Source organism: Glossina fuscipes, unplaced genomic scaffold (genome assembly GCF_014805625.2).
Source record: "Glossina fuscipes isolate IAEA_lab_2018 unplaced genomic scaffold, Yale_Gfus_2 128, whole genome shotgun sequence".
Classification (NCBI taxonomy): Eukaryota; Metazoa; Arthropoda; class Insecta; order Diptera; family Glossinidae; genus Glossina; species Glossina fuscipes.
In genome coordinates this window covers 1,709,695-1,735,368 of record NW_023998471.1, presented here as the reverse complement: position 1 = coordinate 1,735,368, position 25,674 = coordinate 1,709,695, and the positions used below count along the sequence as shown (strand labels likewise).

At 32.8% G+C, this 25,674-nt stretch overlaps 3 protein-coding genes across 9 annotated transcripts; all 3 read left to right on the top strand.

Annotated features, from left to right (window-relative positions):
* The first annotated feature begins 54 nt into the window (after positions 1-54).
* LOC119640807 (nicastrin) lies at positions 55-3,170 on the top strand. The gene is made up of 6 exons (XM_038039046.1): positions 55-204; positions 476-571; positions 639-1,343; positions 1,396-2,424; positions 2,488-2,704; positions 2,850-3,170. Exons 1-6 carry the CDS (start codon positions 135-137, stop codon positions 2,872-2,874), a joined length of 2,142 nt encoding a protein of 713 aa, XP_037894974.1. The 5' UTR covers positions 55-134; the 3' UTR covers positions 2,875-3,170.
* A 1,471-nt stretch (positions 3,171-4,641) lies between these two features.
* Positions 4,642-6,107, top strand: LOC119640845 (histone deacetylase 11). Its single transcript, XM_038039109.1, has 4 exons — positions 4,642-4,977; positions 5,041-5,618; positions 5,677-5,785; positions 5,852-6,107. The coding sequence occupies exons 1-4, from the start codon at positions 4,744-4,746 to the stop codon at positions 6,008-6,010; spliced, it is 1,080 nt and encodes a 359-aa protein (XP_037895037.1). The 5' UTR covers positions 4,642-4,743; the 3' UTR covers positions 6,011-6,107.
* Positions 6,108-10,787: 4,680 nt separating this feature from the next.
* On the top strand, positions 10,788-22,914 carry LOC119640881 (phosphoglycerate mutase 2). 7 transcript variants are annotated; one of them, XM_038039178.1, is made up of 5 exons: positions 10,788-10,935; positions 18,700-18,770; positions 19,044-19,279; positions 22,296-22,557; positions 22,643-22,914. In XM_038039178.1, the coding sequence occupies exons 1-5, from the start codon at positions 10,904-10,906 to the stop codon at positions 22,825-22,827; spliced, it is 786 nt and encodes a 261-aa protein (XP_037895106.1). In that variant the 5' UTR covers positions 10,788-10,903; the 3' UTR covers positions 22,828-22,914. The 7 variants fall into 7 exon arrangements, with proteins under 7 accessions (XP_037895106.1, XP_037895105.1, XP_037895108.1 ...); XM_038039177.1 differs by having other exon boundaries at positions 10,789-10,935; positions 18,700-18,836; XM_038039180.1 differs by lacking the exon at positions 10,788-10,935 and adding an exon at positions 10,954-11,095 and having other exon boundaries at positions 18,700-18,836.
* Positions 22,915-25,674: the final 2,760 nt, after the last annotated feature.

The following is a 25,674-nucleotide window of genomic DNA, read 5'->3' as shown; positions in this document are numbered from 1 at the left end:
TCAGATGACAGAGTGAAAAAAATTTCGAATACTATCGTTTTTATTTTTTATTTTACAAAAAATCAAAACAAATAAGTTAAGGGAAAAGTGTAAAAAAACCTAAAATAAAATTATTGTTAATAAATTTCAAGACCATGTACAGGACTATCTACAGGTTAACAGTGTTACTAACAATATTGACGCAAGCAATAAAAATAAAAAGAGGTATATAAAAGTCAAACGTAACGCAACACGAAAAAAAACATTTTTTTGGAAAAGCAAATTGTAATATTTACAAATGAATGTGTGGTTTCTTCGCAATAGCATTTTAATAACATTACATTTATAACATTACATTTGAGCCGATAGCCTGTGTTGCTAGTGCTCAATGTCTTTTTTTAGTCTAAGAATTCATTTCATTAGTCTAAAATTAAAATAATAATAATAATAATAAACATTACATTTATGAGCGAATATTTTTTTTGATTTTTTTTAGTATACGGAGAAAGATTACGGGACAAAATTTACGTGCCTATTAACGGAGCAAGTTGTTTTCGCCGTTTGAATGGCACCCATCAAGTAGGATGCACATGTGAGTTGTTTTTACTTCAAAGAAAATTGAATTTTCTTAGTTTTTGTTTATTTTTATTTTTTTTTAGCCACTCAATCTGGTTCTGTGGGTGCTTTGCATTTAATTGAAGAAAAATCAGATTTTGATTTTCTTTTAAGAAGTCTTTCCGCCCCGCCTTATGCTCCTATGATACCGCCTTACCTCTTTTCACGTGAGAATATAATGCGCTTAAAGAATGAAGGTGGTCGTAACATTTCAGTGGTTTTGCTCATCGATTCTAACACCGACAAAATGACAAATTTCTCACACGAGTTGCAGTGTCCTAACCAGTACAGTGGAATATTCTTGCCAAACAGTAGCAGTACAGAATCGCCCACATGTGGGGCGAATAATCAAGAAGGAACTTGGAACCCTTGGGGCACCGGTTTGTTATACGAAGATTTACCGTTTCCGGTTTATTACGTGCCCGATCAAGATGAAATCAAAAAACTTATTAAATGCTTTGAAGACTTTAATAATTTTGATTACGCTTCACACTCTCGTAGATCTCTTTGCGCAATAGAGGTGAACACATTTATGTCGGCGGCCGTCAGTACTGAAGTATGCATGAGACGCACGAAATTTATAAATAACTTAGGGCGTACGCGTTACTGTGACCCATTGGAGGGTAAAAATGTCTTTGCCACTCTCTTTCCACGTAAAATTGAAAACCGTCTTGACTATGCTGCTAATCAAGAGAAATATATAATGGTTACTTGTCGTCTGGATAGCACCTCAATGTTTGAATTAACTGGTGAGGTAATCATAGAATAAATATTTATTTATATTTAATTCAATATTTGCAGGTTTGGGCGCCATGGATTCGTTAATGGGTTTTGGCACTCTCGTGAGTGTTGCTCATATGTTAAAGCTACTACTGCCGGATCAATCGATATTGAAAAACCGCCAGCTGAATGTAATGTTTGTCATACTTAACGGCGAATCCTATGATTATATCGGTTCTCAAAAATTAGTATTTGATTTGGAAAATTTAGCTTTTCCCCCACGCTATACACGCAACGCACCTATAGCATTCGATAATATTGAGTTTGTGCTGGATTTAAATACATTTGACGAAATATCTTCAATCAGATTACATAGCATTAGTGAATTTCCTCAAGCTAAAGAACTTCTAAGTAAACTAAAACGGTACGGTTCCCGTAAAGAATATGATTTTAATATTGAATTCAACAGTTCGCTAGGCTACGAGATGCCACCTAGCTCTATTCAATCATTTTTACGTAAAAATACTTCATTTCCTGCTTGTGTATTAAATGCTCCGCCGACAAATCGTTATTATCATTCGATTTATGACGACGAGGTTAACATAAAATTTCATTATGCTAACACTTCGCGGGATTACACTCAACTTATGTCAATAGATGAAGCGTTTCGTTATTTCCCGGCTGACTCAGTACAAATGAAAATTCGAAATATATCCTCAGTGGTTGCAATGGCCTTGTATGAGATGTTAACCTACGAGAATTATACATCCAATAAATTAGCTAATCCATTACTGATTGATGAATTTCTCTATTGTTTTACAATGTCAGCTGATTGTCCACTTTTTAAAGCTGCTTCAAAACCGAATAGTTTGCCAGCTTTGCAGATACCGCCAAATAGATATATAAGTGTGGCCGGAAGTCCTCAAGAGTCAACTGGTTGGACTTATCGTATTCTGGGTTATTTGTTATCGAATAAATTGGAAAATATTAGCGAAAGTAAATGCAATTACTTGCCACGTCATTGGTTTGCCGGTTTCGACGGTAAAGGTGAATGCCGTTTTACAACACAAAACTATTCTCTGGCCCTTAGCCCTGCCTTTATTATTGAAGGTATGTAAAGATGCCTTTTTTTGTAGTTATATTATCAGTATCAGCTTATTGTAAACTTTTTAGATTACAATTGGACTTCGGGGGAATATTCAACATGGACTGAATCAACTTGGGCGCCATTTAGCGCCCGTATGTTTCTCCGTCCTTCACGTTTACATGAGACAATTACTTTCTCAATTGGTTGCGTAGTTCTCGTCATCTCATTTTGTTTAATTTACATAATCAGTACAAGAGCAGAAGTATTGTTTGAAGATACCGGTCCTGGGGCCAGCACCGATGCGTAAGATATACTTTTTTCCAAAAGCAAATTTTCAAAAAAAAAAAAAAAAAAAACCATACAAGTAAACTTTATTTTTATTTTTTCTTTTACTCCCTGTCGCGCCTTTCTCTCTTCTTTTTACTATCTAATCAATACCTATATCCAGGTTAGCACCACCAACAGCTTGTTAGTGCACAACGGCACATGAAACTCTCTACAACTGCACGAAACAAGGGCAATTGGCAACTTCAGATGTGCTACAAAAGTCCAAATCTTACAAAATGTTCAAGCATAATGTTAAAAACGAAATTCTTAATTTTCTTAACATGACAACAACAGCTTTCATAACACATCTTTACTCATTAAAACTTAATCAATACTTAAAAAAGACTAAATAACCGGATAATTAGTGATTATCTGAATTTTTTTCACCTTCATATTTATTTGTACCTTTTTTAGCTTTTTCTATTTTTGATAATTACTCATAGCGTAAAAAAGAGAATTTCATCGTTTAATCACATATATTATTTTTATATATTTTCGTTTGTTTTATAAAAGTAAACCAAAAAAGTAATAAAAAAATCAAATTCATAAAAAATTGCTAAATTAAATAATAACCAATTAAAATATAATTCTAATACAGATAATAAAATAAATGAAAAGTGAAATTTCGAAACTTTTTTGGTTAAGTTAAAGCGTAATAAACTAAAGTTCGTATTTAATTTTATGTAGCGTTATGAAATTGTTAGGAATTGCTAAGTTTTTTTATATACGTATAAACATAAATATACATATATGAGTTTTGTAATAAGAATAATATTTTAATCAAATTTATTTAAATAAACATGTTCAGATATAAAAGAAGCATTTTTGCTCATCATTTGCTCATCAGCTAAGAATAAAGGGCATATTATTCATAGTGCAATATCGGGATGGAAGGCTCAGAGACTCCATGAACGTTGCGGTCACGAAAAAGGAATAATGTGCTTAATAAAAAAGAATGAAGAGTTTTTTTTAAGCAATATTTGCAGCTATCTTCATTCTCTTAACGACCAAGCCATCGGAAAATCTAAAATATGTTTGTTAACAAATGAAATCATTTTTTTCTGCCTTTTTTTATTAAGTTCAAGTAGGAAGAAAATTTTTTATCTAATTTTTTGTGATAGGTTTTGTTTAATTTCTCAATTTTTCAGTTCGAATCACTTCTTTTTGCGCTTCTTTTATTTCACAGAGATTCATTAGCTGGTTTTTTCCTTTACATGGCTTATAAAAAAAAATACCATGTGCTGTGAATACAGAGAGAACAGAGTTGCTTTCAATAAGTGGTGGAAAAAACAATCAGTTTGTAAAATGAGAATAAGTGGTGCAAAAAAACGGAATCAGTTCTGGAAAACTGAACCAATTCTCTTAAATAAGAAGATGTGGCGGAAAAAAACGCAATCAATTCTGAAAAATGAATCATCACTATACCAATATATGTATATTTACTCTCAGGCATATATACTTATTTATGATATTGGATACGTTGGAACAGTATTTTGTGAAATAAGGGTGGATTGCCTTTTGTAAACATCCATCCATTCATCTGTCTGTCTGTTTGTAAAGATTCTTCTAGCCGTAGGAAAACTGAAACTCTGGAAATTTGGAAAAAAATTTGAAAATGACCCCAACCTCCGCCAAAGGACACGTCTGCGCCTACAACAAAAAATCATCTTTGATTGCTGAGTTTATTGCTTGTTGCCCATAAAGTAAAACAGATACACCATACAAATTTTCATTTATATTCCGAAAATAGAGAAAATCGGCCGCCTCACCCAGTACAGTAAGTAAAGTTTGAAAGAAAAACAAACATCTTAACAGGATAACGCGAAAAATAACAGATTTTATTAGCATTGCCAGCTTCGAAAGATTTCATACTTATGGCAGTTCCTTAACCAGTTCTTAATCCCTTTATTAGTTTTTGTTTATACAAATTGTATTTTTGTTTGTTATTTGGAAAAATTTCACTGTTAAGTCTTCTGGACTTTGCAGTTCAACAAAATGTCGACACTAAGAAAATAATGCAAAAGTTTACGGAAAAAGTCCACTGTGAAGAGGAAAGGCACGAGATTGTATGGGTTAAGCGAAAAATTAATGAGGAATCAAGTGACGATAAAGCCGAAAGCAATAAGCAAATAGAGACCGATAATTTGCAATTGTTTCCCATTGTTTATTCAAAGCAATATGGTGTACATTTTGCTAAATTGGAAAAACTACATCCTTTTGATGCAGAGAAAGGCAAACACATAGCTAAGGTAAACTAATTCATTCATTCGTTTAGTATGGAAGGAAAATCGATTCGACTTTCTTTTTTATAGTTACTAAACGAGGCGAAATGGATTGAAAATTGGAAATTCTACGAGCCTTTAGAAATAAGCAAAGAGGAATTGTTAAAAGTTCATACACCCGAATATTTGCGTAGTCTTAATTGGAGTATAAATGCAGCCAAAATCTCTGAGATTCCTCTACTTGCATTTGTACCAAATTGTTTCGTGCAATGCGGTTATTTGAAACCTATGCGTTTCCAAACGGCTGGTTCAATTTTGGCTGGAAAATTGGCTCTAAATCATGGCTGGGCTATAAATCTTGGTGGAGGTTTTCATCATTGTTGTTCTTATCGAGGAGGAGGATTTTGTGCATATGCTGACATCACTTTATTAATACAGCGTACATTCGCTGAGGAATCTTATATAAAAAAAATAATGATTATAGATTTGGATGCTCATCAAGGAAATGGACATGAAAGAGATTTCCTTAATAATAGAAATGTTTACATAATGGATATGTATAATGCTTATATCTACCCAAAAGATGAGCCAGCTAAATTGGCAATAGATTGTGGGGTGGAATTGCTCCCCAAAACGGAAGATGCTGAGTACTTACGATATCTTAAACGGTAAATTCGAAATCACATCCCCCTGATGTAATCAAATCATTCAAATGTTTATATTTAGTGGATTGCAATTTGCTCTTAAAGAATTCCGGCCGCAATTAGTGGTTTACAATGCTGGAACAGACATATTATTAGGAGATCCTTTAGGTGCACTCTCTATCACCCCAGAGGTTGAAATTGCAATTTTACAATTTTATATCATCTTTTTAATCAATTGTATTTACTTTCTTTTCAAGGGTGTAATCGAACGGGATCGTTTTGTATTTTCCACCTGTCGTTCAGAAAAAATACCCATTGTTATGCTATTAAGTGGTGGCTATCTAAAATCTTCTGCCAAAGTTATAGCAGAATCCATAATTAATCTTAAACATCAAGACCTCTTGACATTGAGATAAAAAAAAAAGTTTTATTTATTTTTAATGCCGAGCAAAATTTAACATTTACTATGTATGTACCTTCAGCTTTGTAAAACAAGACTGCGAAATTATTAAAGAAAAAAAAGTATAGAAAAACAGAAAAATTATTGTGTTTGATGTTCCATATAATATTTATGAAAATTTTTAACAAATAAATTCACTTTCTAAGTTTACTTGGACGATGGGAGTTTTAAAATATATCTTGCAGCATGTTAATTACCAAGTTTGTAAATGGCAATGGCAAAGATCAAGGTCATATAGTTGAGAGCAAGAGGTTTTAACTCCAGTGGCTGGCACTAACCAATGTACTAGGAAAGTTTCCTTTGCTTTGATTAATTAAATATTTGTTGAAATATTTCTAAATTAGCCGAACCAGGTGTTGAGCGCACTCATACATTTAAAACTAAAGCATTAAGGGGGGGGGAATTGAATATTTAAAAATCTTGTATAAATTACAATAAACTTGAAAAGCGTTCATTTGACATCTAAGACCGAAAACCAAAAGTAGTTTGCCTATATAAACGAAGAGTAATTTAAATGCATAGAAAAAAAATGAGTCAGTGGAACGAAAAACTTGCCAAAAATCGCAAAATTTAAAAAATTTTAAAATTTTTTTTTGAAAAAAAAAAAACTTCAGTAATTTTAAAATTCCCATTTTAATTTAAAATTATTATATTAATATAAGTTAATTTAATTATTTTTATTAATAAAAATATAATATACATGTATAAAAATTTAAAACATATAAGATTGGAATAAGAAAGGTTATTTTATTAAAAAAATTTAGTTGACTATATTAATGTAATTAATTAAATTTTATATAATTAAAAAAAAAAAAAAATGGGGTATGTTATGTTCGCATAAGAAGGTTAATTTACCAGCGGCCACCGTAGATTTGCCAGCTGTCTCCGAAAAGGATATCAACGACTTGAAGTTCGGTGTTGAAAATAATATTGACATGATATTTGCATCCGCTATGAGAAACCAAGACGCAGTTAACGAACTACGTGACATTTTAAAGGAAAAGAGTAGAGAAATCAAAATTATTTCTAAAATATATTGTTTGCAGGGACTAGGTAAGATAAGATTGATAAGATTCCGAACGCTTCCGACGGCATACTATTTTCTCGTAATGACGTTGCTATTGAAATGGTATGGCGGCGATCGAAAATTTTCTTTGCGCGATAGAAAAGGCGGTCAGTTTTCTTCTTCTGTAAAATTTTAGTGTGCATATGTTTACTTATTTCTAAACGGAAACTTCTTTTATTTAATTAGATACAACGCTCACGTGGCGCTGTTTGTTTTACTTAACACAGGCATAAAACGTAAAGTGTTAGTAATTATTCCGCTTAAAGGAAACTTGAATAGAAATTAATTTTCAAATAAATATTTATACACACCATACATCCATATGTGAATGAATTTGTTTACAAGTGTCCCAAATTTTATTTTTCCTAATTCTTTGATTACAATGAAGTAGAACGTGTCGAGAAAAGTGTACTATAGTTGGGAATTTTATAAATGTTTTCTTATCCATCCTCTGAAGTAACTTTCAAATATAAAAATAGTGTCGACGTCATACTGTGTAATAAAATCTAGATATTTTCGCATTAGAGTCGATATGAATTGATTAAAACCTTGATCGATACGTATACTGGATACTCAGTCAGCGTCCAAGAGGACTGTTGTACTGAAGAGAGTAACATTCGAGCCATTATAATTTCCTATTGACACTCAGATCCTATTGCATTTCAAACGTAAAATATCCAGATTACAGAGATTAAGTTCGTTCTCTATAGTTATTAGATCAGAAGAAGGATTAGATTAAGAAAGGCTGAATTAGCTGACCTCAACAGGAGTCATTTTTCGCAGAGATTGAAGTATCTTTAAACACTTTCGATGGACACTTTCGCCTATTACTTTTTCACCGTAAACAATGGTTATCGTATACACCACCCCCATTTGCGGTACAGCGTACATTAACCAGTTAACTTTGTATGACGCGTATGCGCTTCAACTCAAATCTGCATTTTAATGCCTTTTGCATGTCTAAGCATTATGGGAAATAAAGAATTACGAGTCGGCATCAAGAAAAGTTCAAAATTTCGTCAAATTGAAGAAATACTATAAGAAGATATTTTGTTCTTGTTCTTCTATTTCTTTCTACGATATGCTCTTCTTACATGCCATTCTGCGATTTATAAATTTTATTATTTTTTGGCAATTTTTGAATTTGCAATAGCAACACACCCGTTTCCAATAAGAAATTCTTAATTTGTTCTTAATAAATTCTTTATGCGATTCAAAGATATGAACGTCATTTTTTAGTTCTGGTTACGCCCTGCGTAAGGGCCTTCTCAAAACAATATATTGGCAGGTTACTAGTTAAATTTGTAAAGGTGCCTTCGGCTGCTTTTCAACGCTTTACCGGCAGGCGGTTTGGTCCCTGGCGCCAGCTCAGATAATCTTGCCTGCTTTATGTTATGATAGGATGACTAGATTCAATTACTTAACTCTTATGGTATTAGAGCTAAGCTAACAGACTGTTCGTATTGTCGATTAATACACATTCGGTCGGTTAGTGTCCGTGGGAAAAAGAAAAGTCGATTAATAAGCTATGGTTCGGCAAGCGTCGGCGACAAAACCCCGATTAATAGGCTCACAGTCAAAATACGTGAAAATATTAAAATCATTATAAATATTAAATATTAAATATCAAGTAATTTAATCATGTACTCTTGTAAAGGTGTTAAACTTTTATGGAAAAGATAAAAATATCTGCCTTCCTTTAATTTCAAGTAGTTTATCCATCATGCAGTACCGAAAACGACTTTTTTAACTTCAAATTTTAAATCATCTCTACTTCTTAAGATTGACTACGATATTTATAATGAGTAGAGTAATGCGTAGAGTCTATCTGCGTAATTAGCGAAGTTCCAACAATTATCGTTCGCAGTTGTTTTGCTGCTCGCAGCTATATTAAGCATGTACGTAGTAGGATGACATTGAGTGATTTGTTAAATAAAAGCCTGAACACTTTAAGCCTACAAATAAAAAAGCAAAAAATTCGATCCTCGATATATAAGAAAGCTACATATGCTTCCCGGCAAGGGAAAGGAAAATCAATGTTTGTTCGGTTTTCCCCTTATTTTTTGATCAAAATGAATGACTATTTTTTATAGATGATAAATGTATCGTTATGAAAGGTCGATTTCGATAAATGTTATCTCGCAGCGATTTTGCGATTTGTTATTTGCCGCTTTACATCACTTAATCTCCTTAAGTTTGTCCTCATCAGCTTTAATCGACCTTTTAGAACGTGGTAAACTAGTTTTTGTGCTGGTCTTCTCTCAATATATCTAATTCTTTTTGTTGCTCTGAGTATTTTATCGATAGTCAAAAACTATGCCGGCTGCTTTCGACTTTCCTTAACTCATAAGGCACCAACCAAGAGCTAGTCCGCAGAATCAAAAAAGTTTTTTCAAAAATAAGACTTGCGGCAAAGTGCCTAGCTGGTGGTCACAAATTCTGTCAGAACTCAATCATTTCTCTCGTTCATTTCAGTTTCTCCCTTCGAATTCAACTACCAGTGATTATTAATGATTCCTTTCTCAAAAAACTTTGCCATATTTTCGATATGATAATTTCAATTCCTCTATCAATTTCGTCTAACCAATCGATCCGACCACGGCCTGCAACAGCTATCGCAACGTGAGCTAAAGTTACGAACGAGTACCTCCCAGCTAGTGAAACCACAAGGTGACACTGGAGGTGGTTCGCGATCAAGGATATTTTCCAATTTACCCAAATGCTGTTGAGGCATTGTCACCAATTCAAAAAAACTGCGGGTTCTGCTATAGTAGGCATTATTGATCAAGAAACTAAACAAAAATTAAATGAAATTGAATGAAAAATGTCAGCAGAATCGTGAAATGTTTCTTTCTTTAGCAATGGATACGTCACCTCCTTTGAATTATTACACTGTTTGAGTATTACACTGTACTGCACACAATTTGCATGCATAAAGCATTATATTAGAAGTAGTCGAAAAATTTGTCAAATCCGATTTTCAAAAGCGTTCGTCGATATTGTACCAAATTGTGATTTGTAGGCTGAACGCAAGAAGACAAGAAAGACAGACGTACAGGCAAGCTTAGATCGATTCACTGAATCATTATCTGAATTGATCGGCGTAATAAAAGGTCCTTCTGAGTCTTGGATACTTCTGCACAAACTTAATAGGCAGTTATAACATAAATGGTGTAAGGGTATAAAGATTAATTGCTTGATTAAAATCGATGATACGAAGGATTTGAAGTACATAAGCGGGACCTCAGCGTTTTATTGAATTCTTAATTACCTCATATTTTACTCTATAGATATGTGATTATTTTTTTGGTCATTAAACCCGAAAAGTCTTGCCTATTGCATCGCAACGATATATAAAAGATCGTTATACAAAGAGGGTTCAAGCAAATTTTGAAAAATACTTGTTTTTTCAATTATGTATTTAAGTTTTTGCAATATGGAGGGAAGTTAAATGGTTCCACTTAGTTTTTAGAAAAGCAATTGAAATCTTCAGATATCTCAGGCATCTCTATATTTAATATCTCGAACATAATTCGTTTTTCTCGAATATAGAAATATTTTACAACACTGTCTGTAATGAACACAGCTGACATTTGTATTGATTTTTGTTGTTTTTACATTTGATAGTTTGCTATTATCCAAATTCAAAAATTGACTATTTATAAATTGTTTAATAATAAAAGGCTAAAAAAAAAGAAAAAAACCAAAAAGCGTTTATTATGTGTTCATCAGCTAACGCGGCAAAAAGTTAAATAAAATTAATCGTTTTCCAAAAACGTTCAAATGGAATTTATACGACCGTCGTTGGGAAAAATGTAACGTATTATTGCTTCTTTTTGTTGGCTGTCGTAGGCAAGAAAAAAAAATAATATCTCACACAACAAAGTAGTTTAGAAATCACATAAACGTTTACAACACACGCCAGATGTATTCACTTAGTTCGGTTTATTGCTTTGGTGTATTTTAAATATGTGCGTAAGTAAGTTTTTATTCTGTTATATACATATGTGTTGTTGAACACATATATCTATAAATTATTTAAAAGCTAGAGATTTGTTGCAAATTACAAAAATTTCACAAAATTTCAAATTCAATGACAATCGTTAGAGGAGAGGAAAACAAAATTTTGCTTTATTTACTTGTGGATCGGATACTTTTATCACATCGGTCAGTTTTTTACGTTAGGATGAGAAAGTTGTTTAAGTATTTGCTGTTCACGAGGATATATAACAATAAAGGAAGGATATAACAGAGATCACATATTCCATATATATATCAGATGACAGGTATATATGGATGATACGATTTTTAGAAGTATCAAAAATATTTGAGATCAAACGCTTCAGAGGGCATTTTAAGTAAATAATCATAATAAAAAATTTATATATATTTTTTAAAGTTTTTTTTTTTTTGATTCAGAATCAGTTTTTGAGCTTGCTTGTCCGTGCGTCCGCTTTTTTACAATTCTTGGATTCAACAAGCCATAATTTTCGAGATTTTGATGAAATTTGCTACCATAACGCGTTTTGACCCACAGAGAGCGCTACTGAGACAGTCTCAGATCGGACCACTTCGGGTATATCTTGAATGATTTTATTTGTCTTTAAATTAACTTGACAGGAGATTGTGTATTTGGAATAATTTTTAATCTATTTTTTAATCAAATTTCTCCAAATTTCCTTATAAAGCTTTGTTGGGCTTGGATTATAATTCAATCTTTGAAATACTGGCCATGGGAAGGCAGATGACAAGCTAATAAGCGAACACGTACACAAAGACGGGTTAGTTGACTACGAGTAGTTTAGCAGCCTTTTGAACCTTTTTTCTAAACATTCACGATCTGAGCCCAACATTTTTTTATATTAACCTCCAAAACACAGGGCTATAAAAGGCTTATTCTTTCGCATTTTTAGTTGGCGATCGTTGTCCCTGTTGGAGAATAAAAAAACTGAACATAAATCTACAGTGGAAGTTTGAAAATTGATTTAAAAAGAAACTATGCCACAATGCACAAGAATTCCACTTCATTTAGGAGATATCGATCTACAATTCGCTACGAGTTTCTTTCTGGGATCAGGTGAAAGGGTCAGCCTTAAACTACTCCGATAATTACTGTCAATTGACATGTCCAGGATATAATATTTGAAGCCAGTAATAATAAACTTGCTTTAATTGATCGGTATTGAAGATTCTTTCTCACTATTTACTCTTCCTCAATTGCAGATGTTCTTCGTTTCATTTCGAAGTTTTAAATGGCTCTGATAAACCTTATTCGTATAAATCACATGTTCTTCCACTCCAGTGATGCATTTTGCTTAAAACTCTATCTGTATTCTATCTGCGCAAGGATGTAGGGCACTTGAACTTGTCTTTATCTATAATCTGCAACTTAATGGAATATTTAAAGGGACACTTTGTTTTCTTATTGTGGACGCCGACAGAAGTTATTTAAATGCTTGCTTATTCATATCAACTTTAGTCCGTTACCCTGTTGCTATAGCCAATTCTTTGGGAAGTTCTTTACTAATTAATTTTCTTTATTTTTATTTTTTTTAATAAATAATTTTATCATCGTAGTTATTGATGAAAGCTTATTGACAAATTTTAACTTCTTGTAGCAGCTACCCAGTTGAAATTTATGAACGGCTTACACCTATTTTCAAATTGATTCTGCTGAAATGTCAGCATTTTTTCCTCCTTTCTTGTTGCACTTTATCGATAATGTGGCGGAAAAAAACAAAATGATGGAATACGATCTCATAAATTATATATATATATAAATTATATATATATATTTATATTATGTTACAAATCGCAAATTTTAAAATGTTTTTTGTAAAGACCGGAAAATGTATTTACTCTTAAAAAGAAGGTAAATAATTCTTGACCTTGAATATGCACTTGATATTTTTATCCGTTTTTACATAAGGGTATATTAGCTTTGTTGATTCGCTTGAAGCAATCGCACGATGTCCGCTTCACTTTTCATCTGAATTGTGGGTGCGCGAACATATCATATGGAAAATTTGTCGTAGCATCTCATTACGCCTCATACATATTTGTTTGTTTTTTTGATTTATCCCATGTCAAGAGTCTTTCTGATTCCAAGTTATTAATTCGCGTCGGCAAGCGTTATATAGAGCGTTTCGTAAGGGCACCACCTACCTTTAGCGAAGTTCATTCCCATTCGGTGTTCCTCGAACGGCACTTGTTTTTTAATTTTCTTAAAAAGCTTGTAACGACGGCCTCGGGCTAAACACCACTTTACACTTTCTCATTAATGATTCACTTGAATTAGAAGTGGATCTTATTATGGAGACGTTTATTGCAATAAAAATCCATTTCGTTCTCGACGTTATTAATGAAGCCGTTGCACCTAAACTTATCCGCATCACTCATAATGATCAATGAATTGTCTCTTCGGGTAAAGTTGTTTGGCGGTGTCCGGCTTTTTTTGAGCTTTTAAGTCACAGCCTATTTGTGCTCTTAGAGTTGCAAGGCACTTTGAGAAGCCTATATTTAATAAAATCTGATTGAGTGATCAACAATCAACCGATAGATTGTCTTCACTTCCTGCGTCTCTTTACCAGACTGAATACTGGTAAAAAATTGAAAATCTTACAATCACTGACAAATTGTGATGAGCTGGATTTTGGAAGAAAGTCTTAGTAAGGAACACTACCTAACCTCATACGGTTCCTTGAGAAACGAAATATTCGATTATTTCTGAAGCTAAGCAAACAATAAAAATTTTTTATACCGCCAGTTCAAGTTCAAAGTCTCCTAATTTTATTTATTTATTTAGCATTGTTAGCTATAAAGCCTACTATTTATCAGCTAACGTTACGAATGTGAATTGTTAAAAAAAACTATATCCTTATGAAGGCTGCTATGTTCAAATTCCTCCGATCTTTTATTACATTGTAGGACCAAAAAAAAAAAAACGATCCAAGGTGTTGTAATTACCATTTCCAATTCAATATAAAACCCAACATGGATTATAAGGAAGATAATTGATACGGTAGCGTTCGAGAGGCAAAGCAAAGCATTGCCTAACAACCTTTGACGAAACGTTAAAAGAGACGTGATCCAACAATGCCGGAGCTGGAAACATCACCCTTCATTAGTTTAGCCATAAATAACATACCAGATATTTCCCTGACATTTTCTGAACCGTCGGTTAATCAATAAGCTTCATCCTATTCTCGCATGGGGATAACGCCATGGACGGATCTTCAGTCAAGTTACGCAATGCAAGGACAGACTCAATAAGTATTACTTAGCGTCCATAGCTGAACAACTGAATATTCTAACCAAGGAAGTATACAACTTTTTCGCAATATACCAAACTCTCTAGACTATCTTTTAATGGGACCCAGAAGAGTTTTAGCTTCACTAACAGAAGTTTCAATATGAACGTTGAACCTGAGTTTAGAATCAAGTTATTAATTGCATATGACATAGGGGCAGCAAGCTTACTCATAGCAATAAGAATTGCTTCTATTTCTTCGAATTCAGTGGCATGCCGTCCATTTCCGATCAGGTGCGCCCAATCAGTCAAATCACCCTGGAGATAAGATGTATCAGTAAGCCTGTCAAAAGAATGATAAACTTTTACATCATCTGCAAACATTTTAAGTGTAGAACTTTGCTAATACAACTAAGAAAAGATCATTTACAAATAGCGAGAAAAGAAGAGGCCCAAGATGGTTGTCCTATATGCAATGCTGATAACACAGGAATACGGCGAGAAGGACAAGAGCAACTTTAGCGAACGACCCAAGAGGTAACTTGATCATATTATCAGCAAAGATCAATCGATTGCGACCTACCTTTGCCTTGGATCAAATAAATCTATTCAAAACCCTATCCGGCTTACGATAGTAGGAAAATCTCTTACAAATACAATAGGAAAGGAAACTTTTCTCTTTTTCTCGTTACAAAATTCTTCTTTTCAATATATCTTATACGATTAATTTTTTTTGTAATCTAGAGATTTTGTGCTAGTTTCAATTTAGGGGAATTATCGAAATTTTCAGAATAAACTGGAAACGCGCATCAGCATAAAATTACAGAATATTTCTTATTAAGAAGAACAAAAAAAAAAAAGGGGAAAACCAGCAGTTATAATTCGCTGAAATACTGCAAAAAAAAAATAGTATCAAACCGATCAACCGAGTAGGCAAACATCAATGCCTCAAATAGTCAATATAAATATTTTCTTTGTTCATATAGTCACGATAGAGACAAAGGTTGCCTTTTTATTTTATTTTGAAATATGAAAAATTCGCAGAAAGAGAAGATCCCGCAAATCACTAATCGAGTTACTTGAAACAAGATACATTTTGCCCATGAATTCAAATTGAAATTGCTTATACCTTGCTGATTTTGTTATTATTACACCACCATTTCGTTTTCTTCCATAATGTATGTAGCAACGAAAAAGAAGCCTCACAGTTCCTGCGGAATTCTGAATTGATTTAGCCATGTCTGTGCGTCTGTGTATATGTGTGGTGTGTGTTGGCAATCTCCTGGTCGCGAAAATGACTTCAAATTTTTCGCTCAGATTGGCATTGAAAATAGATCAAAGCGGTCGGAGCAGAAGCTCGCAGTGGAGTGAGTGAACGCAGCTCACTTTTTTTTAACAAAAATTTCTGGATTATTGCTCGTTACTCGGAAATTTTCGACATTTACTTTACGAAAGAGTCTCCTCTTTAGATCCGAGAATGGAACCAATCGGCCATGGCTACATAAACTTAACCGTGATTAAATTTTATTTTTCCACTTTCTTGAGATTTATCATAAGGCAAAAGCGGCAGAATGTTTAAAACTACTTTATTCACTCCTCAACTGAAGTTATATTATTTATCTGAAGATAGGTTAATCCTAAAATAGATATGGTAGATACCGCGATTACTTCTTTCTTCATAATACCAGCGATGTGGGTGTCAAATAAAAGAACTTGGAGAGTAGAATGCGAAAAACGTAGTGGTGGGTTTGCGAGATTGTGCCCCCGCCGAATATAGCTTTCTTACTGGTGCTTTATCTATAATTCCTCATCTATATTCTAGTGTCTTTGTAAAGGTAATCAGGAAGTTGGAAAAATTTCGAAAAGAAATCGAAGCTACGGGAAAGAAAGATATTTTGGAAGTAAAAGCAAAAAAAATTTTTATATGTCATCGGAATATAATGTTTTCATTGTTGTATTGGCACTTTTTAGAAAAGCGTACCATAAGATTCAAAGGAAATGTGCTTATTATCGAGGACCTGAAAAACCGTTGTATTCTTTGAGTCCTTAAAACCGTTTCATGAAATAAGACATGATTTGCTAACCAAAAATTTCTGAAAACCTAGTTGCTTATAAAAGTGCTGAATACTTTTATCTTCAGTCTACGAACTATAGCGTATGTCCATTGAAAACTGTAACAGAATATTCCATTCTATTATGCTACAAATGCTTTGAATCGACTTACGTCCAAGCTTTTTGTATAAAAAAATTATTGTTTTTTTTTTTTGCCAGTTACCGCAAAGTATTCCTCTGCCATGCAAAGATTATACCAATTTTACTATTTCTTCCATAAAAAAAAAAAAAAACATGGCATGTATATTAGCGATGCTATAAGCGATAAATAATCCTTATAAACTTAAGATAGCTTGTCTACAGCTCCATTCATCCATCCGTCCACGCGTTGCTTGATGGGATTCTCATGGTTGCCAATGCTGAGTTTGATGCAAATGTTCTTAGTTTGGGATGAATGATGAAAATTGAAAATCGTCTTGTCGTGCTCGCTTTAGCTTAAAGTAATATAAAAAAAAGTGACTGAACAACTTATTAGGTATTACCTTAAAGCAGCAGAAATTAATTGGGAAATATTTTGTCAAATGTGGATGCGTCAATTGTTCAATCATGGTCTTTTAACAAGCGCAAGAGAATATTTATGAGAGGATATGAAGTAATATTCAATGGCAGTTGGATAAGGTACTTTTTGCGGATGCAAGCTTGGTGTTCTGTATATTGTATTGATTATCTGCATTGAGTTCAAATGTCAATATACTTTTTTGCTTATTTTGGGTATGGGATATAGGCCATTGAACTGATTTGTAAATTCGATCTCTGGGCGCCAGTTAAAAATGTATAGGCAAAGAATCAGAGAGTTTCGCATCTCGATTTTTGCAATAATAGCGTTGCAATACCACACAATCGACGGACGGACATAGGTCGACCCAGGTTGTTAGAAAAGATTAATAAGAAAAAAGCATTGTAATAATATTTACTGGAGTTTTCTATTCCACTTGTATACTAAAGACCACATTAACTAAGATTGTGTTTTGGCGCGGACTGCTCAGAGATCTGCTCAAAATTCGCTTATTGACAGCTGTTGAATCTAAGAGAGATTAGGTGCGTAAAACTTGGCATAATTCGTCTCCCCCCATCCGTCACCGTCCGACCACTAATTGAAAAAATTTTCAAAATTTGGCACACTATCATACAAAGGCCCGCTAGCTTTTATAATATACAATACCAGGGTATTTACAATTGCGTTTGATGCCATTTCAAGTCACATTCTTGTTTTCGGTTTTTTTTTCTTTAGAATATTTACACGTTCTTACGCTAACGATTTTTGCAAATAACATTCGCATTTCTATTATGTTTATCTGCACACATGCGCATAAATATTCAACACACAAAACAAAACAATGCGATCGGCAAACAACATTTCCTTTACAATGTGCATACATCTATACATCTATACAATGCATACCTATTGCTAGCATGTGTGAGTATGAATGCGTCTATGCATAGAATATAAGTCAGCTAAGCTGGCAAAAATGTATATATACATACTTCCCATTGCCATATATATGAGTACAATATCACAGCTCGTTTATAAACAAAAAGAACACTAAAGTAAACAGTTTAGCGCGTAACAGTTTGAACGAAATTGTTTGTGAAAAAAAAAAAAATCTTTTTGCTAGACCAACAACAAAAACCGTGAACAGTGATTATACATAAACTAATGCATCTGTTCGATTTGGACATTTATGTGCACGAATAAAATTGCAAAACCGGCAACAACAACAACAACAATACTAAAGAAAAAAAATAACATCATCAGCTAAACAACAAAATCGGATGCTAGTGCAAAAAGCAAATGCAGGCAGCAAGAATAAAATAAGTAAATAAAGTAATGTAAAAAAAAAAAGAAGAAAACAAAACAAAACGTGATGATTTCTGTGAATGGTATGTTCGAAAAGAACAAAGCATTTTGCATTCGTTTTTGTTATTGTTATTACTTTAGATATACATAGTAAACGAACAGCTCAGCTGTTGTTACCATTTTGCAAGTCGTCATCTCATACTGTTTAGACGTTAGTTTCATTTTGTCAGTGATAACAAACAGATTTAGTTTTCTGCACTCGAGCGTGTTTACTCTCTTTCTCCCTCTTTTCCTCTCTCTTTCACTCATTCACTCAATCTACTTAGTTTTCTTTTTAAATAAACATAGAAAAACAAAGTATTTAATTAAAAAATAAAATTTTGAAGTATTTTTTTTTTATATATATATATATATATATAGTTTTAAAACGACGGTCGCTTATAGTGCCGCCGCCAACATGAATACCAATAAAGTGGTGCTTCTACGTCACGGTGAGAGTGAATTTAATAAAATGAATTTATTTTGCGGTTGGCATGATAGTCCGCTCAGCGAGAAAGGTACGCGTGAACAAATAAATGTAAACAAAAAAAAATATATATATATATATACATATATATGTAATTGTAATTATATATATATATATATATATGTGGGCGTGTGTGTGTCTGTGTGCGAAAGGAATAATAACAAATTGGTTTTTTCCCAAATTTTCTTCTAAAATTTTTCCTTCACTTTTTTTTTTTTTGTGTTTTTGCTTCGTTTAGGTCTTGAGTATGCTTCAAAGATCGCTGTTGCCGGTTTGCGGAAACATAAAATGGAGTTCGATTTGATTTACACATCTTTATTGCTGCGTGCTCATCAAACTGTGGATGTCATTGCCAATGGTATGAACTACTCCAACTTACCGGTGCGCTGTCATTGGCGTCTAAACGAACGGCATTACGGCAATTTGACAGGTTACAACAAACGTGAAATGGCTGATAAATTTGGCGAAGAGCAGGTAAATACAAATATTAAGCAAATAAAGCTATTTACCAGCTTATATGCGTCTTAGCGCTTGTTGTGAACATTCACTTTCTAAACAATCACAACTAAATATCAGAATGTACGGAGTGGTCAATTAAGTTGATCGGAGAACAGTCACTCGATTATATCACTCGATTTGAATCAAATGTTAAGTTGATATCCAAGAAAATGTTCGCTTTAACTTTTCACTTATTGGAAACGTAATAGGTATCCATTCAAACCTGATTTGCAGCCGATACGTAGTCTAATAAGATCAATTCAGTTTTTAAGTCATCTGTAGCAATCGGGAAAGTTTTGATCTTTGAATTGTTTCACGAAGAAGATGCGGTTACCTTAGCTTATGGGATTTTCATATCTGTTCATATAGAAATACAAAGATAGAAATAATTTTTTAGCCAATAGCGATCATCTTTACGTTGAGTTTTGGAGAAATTCCGATCGAGAAGGATTTTCGAACAAATTTTAGATTGAAATTAAGATTGAAAGTTTGTGAGTTTGGATTTTTTTCGATATTGTCTTTGACCGATATTGTAGATATAGATAGATACAGGATGCAGATACAATTTTCAAATAAAAAGCCTTATCTATTAACGGATTGCTCTCCCGCTTTAGCGGCAATTTCGTTGGGCTTTTTTGGAATTCGTTTTCTTAAGTCCAGCCATTCACTTTTTAATCTCATTTCATTCGGTTAGGAAAGTACTAACGACAAACGATATTCAGAGATGTGTTCATTTGACGATTTTCTTGCTTGCTATAATGGAATATTACCATTAAACCTGATAAACTTGTAAGCTTTGGTGGTGGACAATATATGAAAGTTAACAGTGGTACATGATGTCCGAGCATATCATTGTCCAATATATCCCGCCCTTCGTTACAAGTCAGGGAAGCCCAAGGAGAAAACTCAAAAACATGAAATTGGAAGAAAAAAGACCATGGAGGACTATGATAAGGACGAGATATAGGGGAATATATCTTAAGCAAAGGATTTGTATACCGATATTAAAAACAGGTCAACAATGTTATGTTAGATTGAAAGCCTTGAGTTTCTTCTGATCGTTTAGTATTGAACAGAGATTTATGCCTATTTGTTCCACTTCTGGAAGGGTTTGTGAACAGAATATTTTAAGAAAAAAGGTAGTTGTTCCACTTTCGGAAATATTTATTAACTGATTTGGTGTAGATAAATGAAAATCTCAAATTAATCGACAAACATATCCAACATATCTCTTGATTTTACGAACGGCAAGTACTTGTACTTGGTTTAAGTTTTACGTTAAGAAATATTTAAGATTCTTTCTATATATTAAATGGCGTTTAGGCGACTTTTTCTAACAAACTATGATGTCTGCTAAGAATATATATATTTATAATTTGCAGAAGTGAAGACTTGTTCTTATAATGTATATTATGTGGGATATGTTTACACATATACAATATTATTCATGATTGGACACATTTGTTCTATGTTATAAGAAAATATTGTTGAAAAATTTACTTACCTTTTTATTATTTATCTGTCGATGTAGATATTACACTGTGCTATACCCGACCTTTGCTAGCGACGTGCTTGGAATGAAGAAAAAAAGACTGTTATTGAGATATTCTGACTGACGTAATACTGTAACTTTTTTCAAATCTAATGTAATGAGCTCTTATATACATACAATATATTTTGCATAGAAATAAATGTCTCATGCGATCATTTAAATGTAAGGAAGATTCGGTAGAAAAAAACTCGGTCTTATATAAGGGACTCTATACAAAATGAAATGTACCCATTCTAAAGGTTATGTGTAAATATGTGCTCTCTTCTAAGTATGCTCCTGTCTTTTAACACTATTAGTTGTGTTATTCTGTTTGTGAAAGCCAAAAACTCCTATCAACATTCCTATATAACATGTAAATTCCGTCGGCGTGTTGCCTGGTGGACGAAATTCCACTAATCCATTCAGCTTTGATTTGTAAATTTTGATTTCAATTTCGTATGTCATTCACTTAAGCATACACCTGCAATGCGACAATCTGAAGAACAAAATTTCCCTCGCTGGGGAAGAGGGAACAAAAACATTGTATTATTTTGATATGGCATGTAATTAAGTATTCTAGCCTGTTTCACCTAATACACTACCTTCATTTATTTTCTTGCTCAAATACAAAAAATTATATCTTCTTCCCGTTTAAGTGCATTTCTTTTCAGGGAATCTTCCATCCATCCATATGTATGGCCTATTACTCTGTTTACCCGATTGTAATTTTTTTTTCATTAATATCTTATGAAATGCTTGCTTTACGCTCTCTGCAAGCGGAGAATGTAAAAAAGTTTTCTGAAACTAGCATAATTTCCTGATATTATCATAGGATTGAGTTTAATTTTTTCTTTTCGTCAAAGCAATAATTCGTTTACTTATATCACTGCGAACTTGTTTTTTGGGTTGCAAGCGAACAAGTTGGAAGCACGGCTGATCAGTTGACTATCCTTGTTTTTTGTTACAAAAAAAAAAAAAAATATCCGAATTGTTTTAAGCAAAACGTACTTCTTAAAGTTTTAAATGGTCTTGTCTATATTACTTCGAATATTCAGTCTAAAAATGGTAAAATTTTTCCTTGCCTTGAAAAAGTGCGTCATCTTAACTATAAAATATTTGAAAACATATTCTGATCTTTTTTTAAATACACTAAAAGATCCTCTTCTTTGCTTGATAAGCATAAGACAATAACCTTGGATCTGTCCATCAGTCTGATTGTATACGTGTCGTTGGAGCTACCAAGAGTAAATAGTCTGAGAACAAAATGTTACAATTTTGTATCAATCGCATATTATAATCAAAAAAAAAGAAAAAAAGAAGTTCTTTATAAGGAAAACTTTGCTTATATCATGCACTTATTTAATGCCTATACATGTGTGTATAAGAGAGCGCTCGATTGCGTGTTTGCTTGCACGTATGTTTGTATGTATACCACAGTGCAGATTACATATTTATTAACAGATACAAATTTGGCGCCGTTCGTATGATGTACTCCCACCAAAAATTGTGCCTGAAAATCCTTTTTATTGTAAAATACGTAACAATCCAAAATTCAAAAATATACCGGAAGATATATTTCCCGATACTGAGTCACTGAAAGAGGTTATTGCTCGCGTCCTACCCTTATGGGAATGTGATATCATGAAGGAAGTATTAAAAGGATCCCGTGTATTAGTTGTGGCTCATGGTACTGTGGTGCGAGCACTTATCAAGCATATAGACGGTACGTATAAAGAGAAAAAAAAAAAAAAAATAGAGGAAATTAAGAAAAAATTTCCAGTTAACGTTAATAAAATTGAATTCTATAGGTATTGGCGAAAAGGAAATTACTGAACTTAATATACCAAACAGTGTTCCATGTGTTTTTGAATACGATTTAAAAACGTGCAAACGAGTGAATAAAATGCAATACCTAGCCGATGAGGAGTATGTGAAAAAGGAACAAGAAAAAGTTGCAAAAATCGGAGATTATACGACGGGAAAGATGATATGAATACCTATGCAAAATGTACATACATATATATATTTTATAAGATACGACTTATTTATTTTTATTTAAAGTTTACGAATAATTTCCGATAGAAATACACACATACATGCATACATACATACATACATACATATATATTTATATAAATACGTATACTAAAACAAAGTAGCGAGAAACAATTAACAAATAAAAGCAAAAAATTCATTCATAAGTATTACTATTAAATTTTCTTCAAGTTTGCAAAGCGAATACAGTTTGAAAAAGTAATTCATTCATAAAACCACCATGTAAAGGTAGGCCTGGCCTTTTCACATTCATGTACCTGTTACTAAACGCTAATGTAATCAACAAAAGAAGAAAAACACGCAAGAGCAGTATATATATATATATATATATGGCTCGGAAAAACAACAAACAATAACAAATCATAAGGTGTAACAAATGTAAGTATATTTATGTGCACATGTAATATAAACCATGAACCACCGCTATAGTATCACCAACACCTTCACAAACGAACCTATACCAGTTGAAAATGTAAATAACGATAGATACGAACAAAGATTTCTTTCTCTTTTCATAACGTTTAAGTATAACTGAATAAGTTAGCAGTAGATTCGACTGAATTGTGTAAAGAATTTCATGAATTAGTCTTGCAAGTTTTTTATGTGTAAAGTACGTTTTTAAATTTAAAAAAGCACGAAATAAAACTATAATATTAAAAATTCTTAATTCGCTCACGGATTATATCTCAGGCCTAAAAAAAAAAATTTAATATTTTAAAATTTTGGAATCAATCGTCTTTTCTTCATCTCTAGAGTAAGTATAAATACGCAGTAGAGTAACTAGACGTGTGTAACATTTTATTTTTTTTATTATTGATGCTGATGGTGTCGTATGAGTAATAATAAATATTCCATAACATATACCTCGTGTACATCTTCGTTTGATATTATTGATATAATTTAGCTAGCACTCATACGTCCCGATCACTAATGAGGTGTTGATGCGAATGCTGCGTAGATTAATGTTGGCTCCCCTAAGAAAAATTGCCTTTTGATTAAGTTTGTGCGAGTCCAGAAGGGCACGACATAAAAAGGCTTTTGCTTTATCAATCAATACGGAATTAATTTCAACGTATGTGTTCATCTGCGTATTTACTTGATTCATGTCGATTTTGTCCTAAATTCAAATTGCAGTGTTGCAATTATCAAAATATTTTTTGTAGTTTTGTGTAATCAAATGTCGTGACGCAAGGAGAAACGCTATTAAAAGTAGATTGGATCTAACAATCCTTACGGGTATAAAAAAAAAAGCTTTTCATTTTTAATACTTCTTGACAAAAATCAATAAGATAATTGCCATAACAAATGGATAGTGAAAATTTGTAAAAGATACGATGATGAACGTTTTTACAAAATGTAAATCGTGATATGGTAACAAGTCTAGTTATTAAGGTTTTACGTTTTAAATTTATAGTGGCAGGTTTGGATCACGCAGATCTGTCGTTCGGATATCTATACAGTAAAGCTACCAATGAAAAATGGCGTCTCATATAATTGCAAAATGAAAGTTTTGGCATTTTGTGTGTGTGTGTGTGTGTGTGAAAATTCCTAGTTACTTGGCTATTTGGCAATCGGTTTTACTCCCCTTCCATCTTAAGAGCTCTATACCTATACAGGTTAGAAAACTTTTTGAAATTTTGTTTTAGAGAAGGCTTCTCTGGGTTTTTATTTAATGAAACAAAATATTATAAAATTATTGGCAGAAAACGATTGAGTGGAGTAAAAAGTACAAAGAAGGTAGAGATTTCGCAATTTCGTTATTTCGTCTGTGCATTGCAATACGCAATAGAAACCTGAACGGTCTTACACCAATGATGTACATCTATCGGTTTAACTGCTTTTTGGAATTTTCAAAACCTAAGTGTTCAAGTAGGCAAAGAATCTGGAGTGACAATTCAATGATCGTGGGTTAAAATCCCAAATGAAGCCGATAGCATTAGATGCTTATGCTTCAAGGCTTACATCTTTTAATTTATTTCCATGGATAAATTAATTATAATAATAAAACTTGGCGGATATAGTTTCGGTATTATTTCGAACATTTTCCGCATAAAATAAATCTAAAAAATAAAATTTAGTAAAAATAAACAAAGAAATGCCGACAAAACTTAATAAATGCCTAATAAATTACTATGCAATTTTTGTAGATCGCGTTGCTTTGCGTAACAGTAATTCACTTTAAGACATATCTCAAATTTTCTTACTTCTATTTAGGGAAGCATTAATATACATAGAATTCCTTTCCTAAGTTTATGTATGTAGGAGCAGATGAGATCATTTTTATGCGATTAGGAAAGCTGATAAATTATTTTCATAGTTGTAGTATTCATTAGGGAATACAGGTTTTTCATAAATATTCTACTTCACCCTGCAATTAATCACATGACGACTGTTCAAAGTAAGGCATTGTATGGAAAGCGGCGGAAAAAGTGGTCTGAACCGTTTTTAATAGTGTTCGTCCTTTGGCGAAAACAGGTTGATAGACCAAATTTAATCGAGATATATCAAAAATTGAGAACTGCAGGTTGAACATAAAAATATCAGACAGACATAGTCATTGTAGTCATTGTAGCACAAGTTGTTTAAGGTATAAAAATTATAATTCAGGTTCAGGAAGTCAAAGATTTGCAATCACTGCGAAAGCTAGCAATTGTATTCAAGATTGGTTGAAGAAATGGTTTTGAGAAATGGATTGGAGAAATAGCCGATTAACTAATTAAAGATAGAGCTCAACTGAATATTACTGTTGGTCCGTCCCAATACGTTGAGTATAAGAAAACTGTTT

Bases quoted from the DNA above. Each gene is read 5' to 3' on its own strand.
- LOC119640807 (XM_038039046.1), top strand. From the start codon at position 135: ATGTACAGGACTATCTACAGGTTAACAGTGTTACTAACAATATTGACG. The intron at 2,425-2,487 runs GTATGTAAAGAT...TAAACTTTTTAG, and splicing joins CCCTGCCTTTATTATTGAAG to ATTACAATTGGACTTCGGGG. The intron at 2,705-2,849 runs GTAAGATATACT...ACCTATATCCAG, and splicing joins CCTGGGGCCAGCACCGATGC to GTTAGCACCACCAACAGCTT.
- LOC119640845 (XM_038039109.1), top strand. From the start codon at position 4,744: ATGCAAAAGTTTACGGAAAAAGTCCACTGTGAAGAGGAAAGGCACGAG. The intron at 4,978-5,040 runs GTAAACTAATTC...TCTTTTTTATAG, and splicing joins AAGGCAAACACATAGCTAAG to TTACTAAACGAGGCGAAATG. The intron at 5,619-5,676 runs GTAAATTCGAAA...GTTTATATTTAG, and splicing joins TACTTACGATATCTTAAACG to TGGATTGCAATTTGCTCTTA.
- LOC119640881 (XM_038039177.1), top strand. From the start codon at position 10,904: ATGGAATTTATACGACCGTCGTTGGGAAAAAT. The intron at 18,837-19,043 runs GTACGCGTGAAC...TGCTTCGTTTAG, and splicing joins TAGTCCGCTCAGCGAGAAAG to GTCTTGAGTATGCTTCAAAG. The intron at 22,558-22,642 runs GTACGTATAAAG...TGAATTCTATAG, and splicing joins ACTTATCAAGCATATAGACG to GTATTGGCGAAAAGGAAATT.